The following is a 15362-nucleotide window of genomic DNA, read 5'->3' on the forward strand; positions in this document are numbered from 1 at the left end:
CGGACCCGTCTTCCAATTCATCATCTGATTATGATTTGCGGGCCATCAGCACAAGGTAGCTTCGGTGCTTCTACTCTTTGTCTTCCGATTCCTCTGAAGATGATTCGTCCCACGTTGCTTTGAGTGCCTTCTTTTTTGTTGTCTTGGTTTTGTCATTCTTCAGCTTTGGGCACTCGTTCTTGTAGTGACCCTTCTTGTTGCATCCGAAGCAGCTCACATTCTTTGGTTCGGTAGTAGAGTTGATCTTCTATAGGTCATTTTTGCTGAAGTTCTTCTTTCTCCTGGTGAATATTTTTCTTACTAAGTTCACCACGTGTTCTTCATCTTCTGAGTTTTAGTCAGACTCACTTTCAGATTCAGGCTTGGTTCTTGACTTTTCCTTAGACGAACCTGTAAAAAGAGCAACACCTTTCTCGGTTCTGGCGTTAGTTTGTTCGTTTAGCTCAAGTTCACAAAATAATTCATCTAACTTTAATTTTGAAATATTCTTTGAAATTTTGTAGGCAGACACGATGGATGCCCACAATGCATTCCGAGGAAATGTGTTTAAAGCAATACCTTATTAGTTCGCGGTTCTCCATTTGGTGGTCGATGGTGTGAAGCCCGTTGAGGATGTCCTTTATCCTCACGTGGAGTTGACTCGCCAATTCTCCTTCCTGTATTTTTATATTAAATAACTTATTTAAATAAAGATCTCTTTAAGTTACCTTAGCGTCGCTGGTTCCTTAGTGAAGTTCGATGAGCTTGTCCCATAGTTCCTTTGCATTTTTGTGTGGGTCCACTCGGTTCAGCTCTTCCTTCGTTAGCCACATTTTAGTCTGTTGAGGGCTTTGAAGTCCATCTGGACTTTCTTCTTCATCTCCGGATTTCACTATTTAGGGTCCATCGATTTTCCAGAGTTGTCGACAGGAGTCTTGTAGCCTCTGGTGATGCTAAACCACTGGTCGAAGTCTATCTTCAGATAGACCTCCATTCACTTCTTCCAGTACGGGAAGTCGTCACCGTTAAACAGGAGAGGACAGACGGTGCTAAATCCCTCGATTTGAGCCATAACTCTTGCACACAAAGAAACAAGGAAAAGGATCTCAAGACTTGGTATTGGATTTAGTAGTGTGGGAGAAAAAGAAAAAAATTTAAGACTGAATTGTTGTTGCACCAGTTCATTTTAATTTACTACGAAAAAGAATTTTTCAAAGAGGTAATTATACCAATTTGGATTATGTCGAAAAACTTAAAACCGAAAAAAAATGGGGAAAAAAATTTTCACCCCTTTTGCCTGATTGGTGGTTGCACCAAATCAGAGCGGTACCTGCTCTGATACCACTTGTTAGATCGTGACACATGTGAGAGAGGGGGGGGGTGAATCACGTGCTTTTCAAAATGCTTCTTTTCGGTTTTTGAAAACACGAGTAGTGGAAAGTAAGAAATAAAAGATAAGAAACACGAGAAGAACACAAGCGATTTTTACTTAGTTCGGAGCCTTCGGCAACTCCTACTCCAAGGTCCAGGTCCCGCGAACCTATCGATGGGTAATCCACTAAAAACCTCTTCCGGTACCCCAGGAAGAGAGAATCGAGTACAAGAGATGTTAGGTCAAGTGCAACACACTGCATTTGTCCTTTTATAGTAATTAAGTATAAAAACAGATATTGTCAACACTTTTTAGACATTGAATGAGGCACTTTGTGTTGATATCTGTGTGTCGGGCACGATCGGAACTCCTTGGAGTAGTCATCGGTCTTGGCAGCTTCACAGTAGAGTCACAGCAGGAATCGGAAGCAATCGGAAGCTTCAATGCACGTGTAGTAGCTCGTATATACTTGATAATCAAGTGCCTACTCGAGACTACCTTATAAAGGGCTTGGAGGGTGCCTCCCATAAACATTGAAGATGCCTTCAATAAGGCAAACTCTATCCTGAGCAAACCAGCACTTATTAGCGACCGGTTCCAAAAATTATCCTGCTGAGGGCGCCTTCCATAGCCATGGAAGGCGCCTTCTATGAACAGTACTGAGGCGCCTTCCATAGACATGGAAGGTACCTTCGGGTACTGTTCACCCGAAAGCAATATTGTTTTATTGCTTGCTTTCTTGCCTTGCAAATATGTGTTAGTCAAAATAACCTGCAAGATAAGTGTTAGCACAAATATGAATAGTAGTAAATAGTTCTGATCCTCCCAGAACCAGGAACTAGTCAAGGTCTCAGTCTAAAGATCCCAAATGGACCTAAACTGGACCGACACTTACTGCCCCTCAACTAGGATGCGTCCTCATAGAGTCACTATCCTCCAGTGACTTACTTTTACTTACCTTTTGTCAGACATCCTGTCAGCCTGTCGACCAGTTTGGACTTCATGTCAGCTATCTGGTTGACTTGTCGACCTAGTTGGACATCGTGCCAGCTATCTGGTCGACTCGTCGACCTAGCTGGACTTCGTACCAACTATCCAGTCGACCCGTTGACCTAGATGGATTTGTCCTACACACTCAATCAGATCGTTAGATCAAAACAAATCTAACTTAACTTACTTTGTCATTCATCAAAACCTGAGTTAGACATTAGTGCTAACTGCACCAACACCAGCATGCTCTTGCAACCAATGACCTCCCGATCGAGCTCCAGACTCTCGCCTTAGCGCGCGAGTTATAAGCGAGCATACTCTCGCGACCAACGACCTCCCGGTCGGGTTCCAGACTCTCACCCCAGTGTAAATTATAAGCGAGCATGTTCTTGTGACCAACGATCTCCTGGTCGGGCTCCAGAATCTCGCCCCAGTGCGAGTTATAAGCAAACATGCTCTCACGACCAATGACCTCCCGGTCGGACTCCAGACTCTCACCTTAGCACAAGTTATCGGTGAGTATGCTCTCGCAACCAACGACCTCCCGGTCGAGCTCTAGACTCTCGCCCCAGTACGAGTTATAAGCGAGCATGCTCTCACGGCCAACTACTAGCCGGTCGAGTTTACTCCCAAGTTAGGCACACACCGTTCACTCGCCGCTCTGCCCGGCACTCACTATTCACGTTTCACTTACCGCTGTTGCTCGGTCGACACTCACCACTCACTCACAGCTCTGTCCGACACTCCTCACACTTGCCACACTCGCCGCTCTACCCGACACTCATCACACTCACTTCACTCGTTGCTCTGCCCGACACTCACCATTCGCATTTCGCTTACCATTGTTGCTCAGTCGACACTCACCGCTCACTCCCCGCTCTGCCCGACACTCATCACACGCTTCACTTGCCACTCTGCCCGACACTCACCATTCGTGTTTCGCTCATCGCTGTTGTTCAGTTGGGACTCATCTCACTCGCCGCATTGCTTGACACTCGCTGCTCGGATCACGGGCTTTGTGCCCACTCAGATCCCCCGCTATGCCCCCTCTTGCATTCGCCTTCGATGAGCTTCGCGCCCACTTGGGGTAACGACGTTGTGCCTTTTGATCTCTTGGGATCCACTCCTACTCAATTCACTAGCTCTGCGCCTGCTCAGCTCAAGGGCTCTGCTCCCGTTCACCTTCAATTTCATTAGCTTTATGCCCGTTCTGCTCACGGGATCCGCTTCTACTCACGGGATTTGTTTTCGTTCACCATCGACCTCTTGGCTCAACCCGCTCGGCATTCTCCCTATTGCCCGGTCGGCATTTTTGGATCACTTGGTCGCATTCTCCGATCACCCCGTCGCGATTACTGTCGCACTTGGTCGGCATTTTCCTATCGCCCGGTCGCGATTACTGTCGCTCGATCGACATTTTCTCGGTCGCACTGTTGACGCCGCTCGCCCATCATCTTTTGAGCCGCTCGTCATTCTTCCTATTGCCTAGTGGCATTTTTCGGTCACTTGGTCACATTCTCCGATCACCCGGTCGATATTTTTCGGTCACCCGATCACAGTTTATTGTTGCTCGGTCGACATTTTCTAGATCACGCGGTCCATACCGTGTGCCCATCATCTTTCCACTTGCTTAGCATTCTCCTGAGTGCTCTTTGATCTCCCACTCGACACCACTTGGTCTTTCGCTTTGTTCCGTTTATACGTATGCTCGGCATCCTTCCGTTCGTTGGGCATTCGTTGGGTACCATTCGGATGTTCGATCAAATTCTCTTGGTCGGCTTGCAAGACTCTCTCCCGAGAGTGAGTTATAAGCGAGTAAGGCTCTCGTGGCTGACGACCTTTCGGTTGAGCACAACGATTAGCCTGCTGGGTTCTCTCCTTGATCAAGTGTCGGTCTTCGTTGTCGCTCTATTTGATACTCGTCACCTGGTCGATATTCATCTCATTCATCGCTCGCGCCTCATTCTCCGCTCTGCCTGGCATTCATTGTTTGCGAGTCATTCGTCGCTCTACCATGCACCCGCCGCTCGTGTCTCACTTGTCGCTTTGCCCCGCATTTGTCGCCCGGTCGACACCTAGTTTTTACTTCTCGCTTGGTATTTGCATAATCGCCCGATCGCTCTGCTTAGCATCGCCCGACCGTCTTCCTGATATCACTTGGTCTCCCTCTGCATTCGACCGATTGCTTACTCGGCATACGCTCGACACTATTTCTCATCGCTCACTCGGTATTACTTTCGTCACTTTCTTGGCATCACCATAGCTACTTGTTCGACGCTATACGACAAGCCCAGTGATCGGACTCTCCATTCAGGAGGGATTTCGCTTTTCGTTTGGCTAGGTCTAGTCAGTCAGACTTGTGCCTCTTTCGACTAGACTTGAAGGAGAGACTTGTGATGTGGATATATCTTAAGGGTAGAGGAGAAATTCGGAGGAGGAGGGACATTTGGGTCTTTGCACTAGGTAAGGCTTTAAGGGCAGAGGAAGCACTGTTCACGAGGAGAGTTTTTTCCGTGTTGTCTCTGCCGCCGCCACCACGAACTAAGAGAGGAGCTTCTTCTCCCTCTCTCGCCGCCACCCTCAAGTGATGGTCGCTGGTGATGACCACCTCTACGTCGTCTCCTTCCTTCCCCACGATAGCGACGCGGAATTCATGCCTCCACTGTCGCCGAGCACACACGGTCGTCTCCCTTTCTCTACATCGATGCCTTTGCAAGCAGCCCCTTTCCTCCTTCCCCTCCATCCCGACGACACCGACGCTACCTCTGTCTATCTCCCGTGAGGCTCAGCCGCCATCATCTCATGAGAACGCCAACCACCTACTCTTCGTGTTGCCACTGCCATCTTCTCCTTCCTCACCGACAAGCCACCGCCCCTCCTCTCCTCTTTCTGGTCTTCTTCGCCGCCTCACACAGGGGCTGGGGGGGTTCTTCTGCCGCCAGGGAGCTCATGCTCCTCATCGATGTCGGTCGCTCGCCTCTTCTCTTCTTTCCCTCTCCTCTTATCGGCAGAAGCCTCCAGTCACCACCTTCTCTCTTCTCCACGCTACCGCAACCAAGGAGGCGGCCACCTCTGAGTAGCCTTCTCCCTTCTCCCAAGCCAACACCATTGGACTTGCGCTGCCACCAATGCTAGGCATGCACGACCATCTCCCCTTCTCCGCGTCGACACTATTGCGAGCAATCACCTCCATCTACCTCGCCCCCGTTGCTTCCAGTAGTCGCCGGCTCCGGACGGCTACTTCTCGCGTACGATGACCCTGTGGTCGTCTCCAGCGGCTACCACCTCTCTTTTCCTCTTCTCTCTCTCTCACCCATCACGGCCTCCACCGCCTCCGGCAGTTACTCCTCCAACGGCCTCCACTGCCTCCGGTGGTTACTGTAAAATCGAAAAGAATTTAGATATCTCCACAATTACATGATATTGTCCACTTTGAGCCTAAGCCCTCATGGTTTTGCTCTTGGGCTCTCCCCAAAAGGCCTCATGCCAATGGAGATATCTTTCCTCTTATAAACCAATGATCTTTCCCATGTATTTTCAATATGGAACTATGTTTGCAACCTTGCAACCCCAACAACTTGTTGGATCGTGGAAGTCGATACGATTTTAAAACTTTATTGAGAGATTACACAACAGAAAATGTATAAGCGAAAAGAAAGAACAACGTTAACACAATTTGATTTACTTGGTCGGAGCCTGTGTCGACTCCTACACCAAGGCCCGCACACAAGAGTGCTTTCGATAGGAAATTCACTAGCAATTCGAAAGTTTGATTACAAATTAAGTACAAGAATACTAATGACAAAATAAAACAATACCGACAAAGAAAGAAACTAGAGGAACAGCGCGTTGTCGGAGCTTTGCAACGTCACAGGAGCACAAGAGATCAGATTGTGAGTTCGTTCTGGAGCTTCAGCCTTGACCCTCCTTATATAGGAGGTTCGGGGCGCCTAGAACCTTTAGGGCACCCTGAACATGACGTAATCGAGCCAACCAGGGCGCTCCACGTGGCGAAGTGACGCTGAGGATAAGTTTTTGCCTCCCAGGTGCCCGAACCCTGTTTTCCAACGATTTCCTACCTGCAAGAAAACATTAGTTTGAGGCAAATATATATCCTACAAAATAGAGTGTTAGCACAGTTTATCATTAAATAAAATATTAATTAGATTCCATCTCCTCGAGACCGGAATCTAGTCAAGATCTCGACGTAGAGTTCTGAAATGGTTCTAAGTCGGATCGGCGCCTAAGTTCTCTTCCCGGGAACGCATCCTCACAGTCACTCCCCTCCAATGACTTACCTTCACTTACCTACCAGACGTCCGGTCAGCCCTTCGACCCGTCTGGACTTCGCGCCAGCTATCCGGTCAGCCCGTCAACCTAGTTGGATTCGTGCCAAACGTTCAGTCAGACCGTCGACCCGTTTGGACTTTGTGCCAGCTATCCGGTCGGCCCGTTGACCTAGCTGGGCTTCGTGTCAGACATCAGGTCAGCCTGTCGACCTGTCTGCGCTTCTCCTGCACACTTGGTTACAGTGTTTAGAAAACAACAAAACTAACTTAACCTATTTTGTCATTCATCAAAACTCGAGTTTAGACCGTTAGTGCTAACCGCACCAATAGTTACTACCTCAACTGGTCACACCTTCGTCTTTCAGCCAGCACCTTGTTCCGACCAGCCGACACTTTCAACACTGAGTCGGCCTTGCTAGCAACCTCCACCAATGATCTGGTGCAGAACCTCCGCTGCCGGTGTGGATCTACCAAAGTCGTACGTCTTCGATGTCGGTCGGGCCTTTTAGTTTCCATTGTTGTGCACTCCCTTAGTGCTTTGAGCCTTGATCGTTGATCGGGCCTCCGAGCCCTCACTGCCATGGTGCTTTGATCTGATTTGTCATGTCCAGACTCCGTGCCAATGTGGTATTCCAGCCTTCATGTCGTTATTATTATTTCGGCCTGCGTGTCAATATCATATCTCGATCTGCGTGTCACTATTATCTCCCGATCTACGTGCCACTATTATCTCCTGATTTACGTATTGTCTTTTGGATCCAGGTCGGATTAGTGAACTCATTATATAATTATTATTTTTTTATTAACTAATTTAAGATATCAATGCTATTCGTGAACTAGTTATATAATTATACCAACCTATCACCCATGAGTAAGTGTATAGGTTTTATTAACCAAATTAAATAATTAACTTCTAAAAAAAAATATATAGCTTCATTTATTTGATTTTCTCAGATTATTTTTTTTTAAAAAAAAATACAAGAATGTAGGTAAATTGATTAAATAAAATCAATTAATTAATATATAAAAATAAGTATTAATAAAATTAGGATTAAAATCAACAAAATAATTTATTTTAGGAATTAGGAAAGTGCCACGTGAACGCATACCCCCATTGTCTTAAATTATGACGTTCTCCTAATTTGAGAAGGTGGTAAACCAATATCCCTCCAAAGTACCATGGGGGTAACTAAGTCATAAGCGTTCTTGGCCTTCTAAACTACCTAATCCAAATATCCAAAGTCCATTATAAATTTTCTAACTAGTCCAGTATATCCTCTTTTCTATATACAAGACTTCAAATTTAACTCAAATTTTAAAAATTTAAATATTTTCTAACTAACCCAGATGTCAAATCCATAATAGATGAGTTTGATAAGAAGTCTCGTAGAGTAAAACATAGTATCAATGAACTTGATATATTATATTTATGATATTTATATAATTATTCTCTTTATATTTTTTATTTTTTAAATTATTTATTAATATTTTAGTAGAATATTATCATTATGGCATGAAGGATTTTATATAGATGTATACGTTAATTTTGTTATGAACAAAATTTTTTCATATAAAAATAATTATAATTTATTTTAAATTTAGTCCAACTCATATTAAAATCTTAATTTCGCCCTTGCTTCTTGATCACCTATAGACTCATCCAGATAAGTATGGAGCATATGTTCATGTTCAAGTGCATTTATAGTAACTTTCACACTTTCCTTTTAGTTATTAGCTACGTGGGACTAATATAATCTAAAATTAGATCATCTCGATTAAGTGTAGGATTTTATTAATCCTTCATGATTCTTAAACCATCTATGACAAATATAGTTTTATTTATTTAGTTTTAAAAGTTCTTGAATATTTGACTATTTTAATTAAATAATAATAATATATATTATAAAAATCATTAGATATAACTAAAATGATTAACTATCTGAAAAAAATGAAATTTTCATCTTAATTGTTATAATAAATAAATAGAATTTTTATTTTATGATTGTGGGATTAAATAGATAAAAAAATTTAAGCGTGTATAGTTGCTATCCAACAAGCTAAGTTGGTAAGCACAACAACTTATCTAATACTAAAATAAATAAATAAATGGACTATCTTAACACTCTTAGTATCGACCTCACATATATAGATAAAGATAAATATAAATACATAGACATTAGGTACATACTCAGGTTATCAATTCTTTATAATCGATCCTTAACTATTACATCAGAGATATCATGAATCCACCATCTGCATTACGTCCTAAGAACAATAATATTGCATTATAACAATTATAATTCATAACTCTTATAATGTGGATAATTCATCTTTGGTTAACACTGATCGATATTAGTCAACTAGTCAACATCATATTACAGCAGCAATCATAGATACTACAATTACATAATTGTAGCATCTACAAGATCGTATTCGCAACACAAGCTACAATAGCATTAAAAATAAAGACAATTTTAAAAAATAAAATGTATAGAGATGAAGTTAGACGTCCTTTTAATAATAAATCAAAATAATCAAAATGAGACGCTCGATTCTAATAAAAAGGGACGTACTTTTTAATTTTCGTTTTGAATAATTTGACAGCTTGATTATGATGTTGTATAAAAAACAAAGATAATTCAGTCACAAAGTGATGGTATTGCATTCCCTCGTATTAGTTTTTACTTCGTTACTCAAATAGTTTTGTTACGACAGTCTACTCATAAAATAGTTGATACAATTTCGATGCTAATTCAATTCATCATCCACCAAAGATCACACACAGATTACACTTAAGATTGTGTCTACTATTTTACATGCAGTTTTTCGATGCAAACCCACAAGGAATTAACTCTACAGAGAACTACCAACCGATCGAGGAGAAACTATTTTTGAATGTAGAGTGGTGGGTTCCCTCCACAAGATTATGCTGCCATTGTACTCTAGATAGTATTGTGAGACACTAGCATCCACAAGAGCCTTACAAGAGCCCCAAGCATCGGCTTCGAGGTCGACACCGTAATACTCGAGGTGATTGGCTAGACTTGTCCCATAGACCGACCTATTCGATGATGAAGCATGAGCATGGATGTAATGGAATACATTGAAGGAAAGAAGGTGCAGAATACCTGCTGCAAGTCGGGTCTTCTCCAGAGCCATCACAGATCTTCTCTTCTATGTACTCTTTGCCATCCACTTCAGCGCGATGGAGCCATACCTGAATTGTCGTTGAAATTAATGGCTTTCAAGCATATCGAAAAGAAGCTTAGTTGACTGAGAGTTTTATGAGATGGAACACATTTTCGGGACAAGGGACAAAGTTAAACCCATTCTATTAGTGCTATTTTAGGGGGTTCAACACGCTAGACAGAAGCAGGTTTACTACATAATTCAAAAAGATTATGGATTACGACACATGATGGAGTTCTAGTCGAAGTAGAATCAAAGGAAACAAGCTATTTCCCCCTTGAGTTATTAGAGTAAGTTCGAAAAGATTATACCTCTCTCGGGAAATGATGGTAGGTTCTTTTCGAGAACGAAGCATAATATGGTGGCAAATGAGGTACTATATCTTTAGCATGAGTCACGCGAATTGTATCAGGCACTTGCTTGCTGAAGTAGGCGGCAAAGGCAGGGTTCCCTACTCGAGGTTGCCCGAAGGTCATAAGCTGAACATGTTCCACTCCATAATTTACCTGAAAAGGATTCAATTATAAGTCCTGTTATATAAAGATTCTGACCAGTTGCCACACTAAGAAAAACAATAAGCAAGATAAAATCTTTCGGTTAGTATCGTTAGTACCCTCCCCCATACAATGGTCATTGTTCAAAGGCAAAATCACCCATCATTTACATCTCTACAAATGACTGTGGGACCAGTTGTGTGGAGCGCCAATGTATGACCTTTTTCCACCAAGTTTACAAACAACAGAGATAGCTTATGGGTAAATCCCAGAATATCATTTCATGAGGATCGAAATAATACAGGTGACAAAGCTATGGACATCATCGTAACGACACGAAAACAAGTACCAATTACAATTAGTGCATAATTTGTGTTTTTGAAGAGTTTTGAAGGCAAAAATTTCCTTAAACAACAGAGATAGCATCATAAACCAAACATTATTCAGTGCAAATCTTTGTTTATGGGAAATAAGAACAGTTAATGCCTCGATCCAACTTACACTAAGATCAAGTGCACAGAATGAAGCAATAGCCCCTCCCATAGAATGTCCTGTAACCATAATCTGTATATCTCCGTATAATTCCTTAATCCTTTGAACAGCACTTGTAATCCCGTAACGGAGAATGGTGTTATGGTAAGCACGATAAAACCCGTGGTGAACCTGTGGAGACAAAAAAAGGCACGATAATGATGATGATGAGCAAAAGCTGAATAGAGTAAAAAATGTTATTTAACATACCTTTGCATCTTTCACACCCGGGTAATTCAAATCAAGCTGCACCCAAAACAAATCCTGAATCCAATTCTTTATACTGTGCCAATCAGTAATTCGAAGTGTCAAACTATGCCCAATGCCCATAAACACCAAGAGAGCTATAATTTGAAAATATTTATTTATCTTATTTCCCTTTTCTTTTGTAATTAAGAGATCTATATAGTGAGGAGAGCAAATATCAAATAAACTCTATGCTTAGTAAATAGATGTCGATGGTTCAAGACACAGGCATAGAGGTTGTTGAGTTGTTTGTCCTGATCTACATTTCTGCTTACTTCCCAACAAAGCAGGAGAACAATGACAGAAGACAACAGTTGCCATTCTTTGGATAAGAGGCATCTTTCCTTAACTGTGAATTATAATTCTACAATAAATGGTTGGTCACTCGATATCTACTGTGTTGTTGAGAGGAAAATTGTAGAGATGATTGATTGTAAAGTGAATTTTACCTGTTTTCGCTGGTGCCTCTGATAGCAATAATGGTAGAATTAAGAACATGATCAATTCCCACAAAGGCCTACAAAATAATTTGCATATTAATGACAATGGAAAATCTTCCGTGTTTGGTTTAACATGCATAAAAACTTTGGTTTAAGTAAACCTGTAAGCAGTTTTCGACATCAACAATCAGCTCTACCATCTCAAACCCCTATTTTAGGGAGAAAGTCTCATGAGTAAGTTACGAAGGTCATCATAAAAAGACAACCTTTGCTGAAAGGCAAACTTCTGATTCAGTAAATGATCGTTCCTTTTACCTCTGTCAAATCATTACACCTCGAGCAGGTCCATGTATAAAGCGATGTAAGATCTGTGATGTAAACCTGCGAAAAGAATTTATTCTTGAGGGAATTATGTTCACAAAATACAAGCAGACCAATGGGTAAAAGGAAATATATTGAATGGTGTCTGAGTGTCTCGTATCTGTATCCTTGTAAGAAGAAAAGATTTTTTTGGTATGTTTCTGAAACATTTGTTTATTAAAAGGTTCATTCTCCAAAAAATTCACAAATATGAAAAATTTCCTTGAAACAATTACCATAGCTCCTTAACTGGAAGCTATAGGATGCCAAACCTTTTTCTTCCACAACTAAACACAATTTTCCTGAGCCTAAATAATAAACAGTCATTATTGAGTCAACTTAGATATTAATTCTTAAACAAACAAGCCACCGTAATGGCATCAAGAAGAATGCTACAACAATCAAGAAGAATGCACAAGCAAAATTTTCTTTCCCACTCTATGCCCACATCAATACTAAATCCAAAGTGCCAATTTATAGGGCCGATGACATTGATTTTTTTGCAATATTAAATTTGTGTAAAGCTTTCTTTCTCATCTGTTATTCCAACATAACAACAAAAGAAACATATTGCCTTTTTTTTACTACCACTGTGCTTAACATCAATTCGGAAATTAATATGATTTTAGCAAAGGGATTATGGAGATAAGAAGCCATAATAGGAAGATTATTTGGCAAACATGTTAGATATGCAGTAAGGATGTGAAACACAGGAATCAACTCCAAGAAAAAGCCATATAATCATAACAGATCAGCTTGATAACAACTGAGAATTCAGAAAACCTTAATGTTTGAGTGTATAAACATAGAATTTACTTACATAGACAAGAACTTAAGGTTTCCCAAAGTAAAACATCTAAATATGCTGGCATGCAATCACTGATACTCACAGCAGAAGCATATTCCACAAGTATCTTCGCAATAGTTCGATTGTAGCAAGGATAGCTATTTTCATGCTCGATCGCAATTTCTGTTCACCACCATGAGCAAGCATTACAAATCTTGAATCAAAAGCATGTAAACAGAAGCATACCAATTTTCACACAAAATGCCCAAAAGAGGTAACAGAACCCTAGCCTTTCCAGACATTCCGAGGTTTGCAAATAAGAAAATCATACCTAATTCCTCAACTTTATCAGAGAAAAAACTACAAATTTCCTGCGACATAAAAAAGAGCTCATCTCACCTCTTCCACCGGAAACAGCAAGCCATCCGGCCAAAACCAGCAGCGTTAACCACGGCCGTCGGGCCAAGGCCATCCAAACAGGGAAGATTCCTACACGGAACAGAAAAAAAAGTCAAATCTTTCTGCGATTCTTCGAGCATTACATGGAACTGAAAGCGGAAAAGGAGCTACAGAAAAGGGGAACCAAATCTCCAACAGAAAAATGCTGAAATAAAGTGAAAAATCAAAGCTTTAAGCGAAGAAAGACCGGAAAAGGAGCTTACTTTCTTTGTAATCTCGTTTGGAACCGGAATCGATCGCCAAAATGCGAAGTGGCGATTTGGTTTCTTTCCAATCAGTTATGATCTTCCAGCTCTAGACCACAAGGTCCACAATCATTTTAAATCGATGGAGGAATTCTAGTCAGCAATCAATGACGTCCACGTGGACGTGGCCCACTGGTTTTCTTTTTAGTTCTTGGAAGCGAGCCGGGCATTTGTATCTTTGTTTGTGATTACAATAGCAGAAAATTATTGAGACAATATTAAACAGAACACCCTCAAATTATTTATATTATTAACAAGATAACACTATCTCACTCGTAATTTAATATTTGAAATATGTCTGATCCGTGATAAGGTGGGGCCCTCCTTTTTTTTTTTTTTTTTTTTTTTTTTAGAGAAGTCAACACCATGTGAAGACTAAGGCCAGAGGCCGATTGGAGAAGGACGACCGACCGGGCAGTAGGAGCGGAACGGCCCAAGGGCATAAGCAGAAGCATAGACCCGACGAGGGGTCGGATTTCCGACGCTCATGATAAACAAGGACGCCGAGCCGACATGGAGGTCCACTCGGCCAATGCATAAATCAATCAGACTGAATAGGCGTAGCCGAGCGCACGACCAAGATTCTCCCGAGCAGACTAGCATTTAAGTCTGGCTGGGCAGAATGGGATTGTCGATCGGCAGGACGTTCACCATAAACATGAAGCAAGGGAACATCCTCTGACAGGAAGTATGGTCGAAGGACATGTTATGTATGAAGGCCTAGGACAGAATGTCCTCATGTCCCATCGGAAAGGTGGTCGAACTGTAGCAGTATGGCGTCAAGCAAGGTCACCTGACAAGTCATACCCGGGTATGGCCACAGCCTACATGTACACCTCGATTGGTGTGCATGAGCTTCCTCCAGCTCTATATAAGAGCTCGCAGACTTCGCCGGAGGTAGAGTGATTCTCGTATTCGAAATCACTTTTTGCTGCTTACTTGCCTGACTTGAGCGTCGGAGGGTCGTCGCCGGGAACCCCTTCCCGGCCAGACTTTTTTACAGGTTCGCCGGAGCTCCACACGGTCAGCGGGGGAGTCACGTCATCAACTAGGAGAGCATTACGTGTCCAGCGTCCGCTGGTTCAATGATTCAGACAGGATCAATGTCTTTTTTAAAATACTTTTATCGAAGCTCGATTAAAGTTACTCCATCTTCGAGTTCGAGAGATATATTGTTCTAATTATTCTAGAGCACAAATAATTTTAACCAAAGTAAAACAAAGAGGAGTATTTTAAAAATAATGAATTCTTTCATGAGTTATGATATGTTGCGCGCCCTCCGTGTCGATGCACGTCCACGCCTAGGGAGTGCACTGATGTGGCAACCCTGCCCCATCTGTGCCCCTCTCAGGTGTGCAACATATCATTTTTGATTTTTTTCATATAGTCATCCTTTTATTTTTAAAATTTTTTTTAGAAGTTATTCATGTTAAAATGTGTTTTACATTACTCATTTAGTAAAAAAAATTAAAAATACCTATTATATTTATTATTTTTATTATTATTGTTTTATAATTCAAATGTTTGAGCTTCTAATTTTGAAAATAGACGATGTTTTCTAATGATTCTTTTATCGGAAAAATGTACACACTTAGAAATTAATCATTGAAATTCTAAAATAATAGCAATCATTTAAGAGTGATTTAGTAAAAACCGATTATAAAGGGGCCTCTGATAAATTTCCTTCCCTCAAATGATTGGACCTCGCGTGCCTCGCACGTGCCTTTTTGATTCGATTGCATTTATGATATTAGTGTTTTATTCTGTTCTGGTCAGTGAAAAGCGTCGAAAAGCATGGAAAAAAAAACACAGATGGGGCCATCCCCTGTGGTGCAATCATATTTGTCAATTCCTTGGGTCCCATAATTTTGGATGCTCTCTATCGTTAGTAAATTCGATTTGGACGTGTGCGTTATATTCAAATAACTCTTAACTTCCTAGTCCCCTACACTTAGATGGTGATCGTACGTGATCGAAAGAT

At 41.6% G+C, this 15362-nt stretch overlaps 1 protein-coding gene across 1 annotated transcript; it reads right to left on the reverse strand.

The window, feature by feature from the left end:
• Positions 1–9361: 9361 nt before the first annotated feature.
• Positions 9362–13497, reverse strand: LOC122015826 (lipase-like). Its single transcript, XM_042572881.1, has 11 exons — positions 13340–13497; positions 13077–13166; positions 12781–12860; positions 11846–11911; positions 11692–11739; positions 11540–11607; positions 11055–11127; positions 10815–10976; positions 10131–10325; positions 9759–9847; positions 9362–9691 (listed from the first exon to the last, which is right to left on the reverse strand). Exons 2-11 carry the CDS (start codon positions 13147–13149, stop codon positions 9484–9486), a joined length of 1062 nt encoding a protein of 353 aa, XP_042428815.1. The 5' UTR covers positions 13150–13166; positions 13340–13497; the 3' UTR covers positions 9362–9483.
• Between the last annotated feature and the right edge of the window lie 1865 nt (positions 13498–15362).

The sequence above is a fragment of the Zingiber officinale genome, chromosome 8B, assembly GCF_018446385.1.
Source record: "Zingiber officinale cultivar Zhangliang chromosome 8B, Zo_v1.1, whole genome shotgun sequence".
Lineage (NCBI taxonomy): Eukaryota > Viridiplantae > Streptophyta > Magnoliopsida > Zingiberales > Zingiberaceae > Zingiber > Zingiber officinale.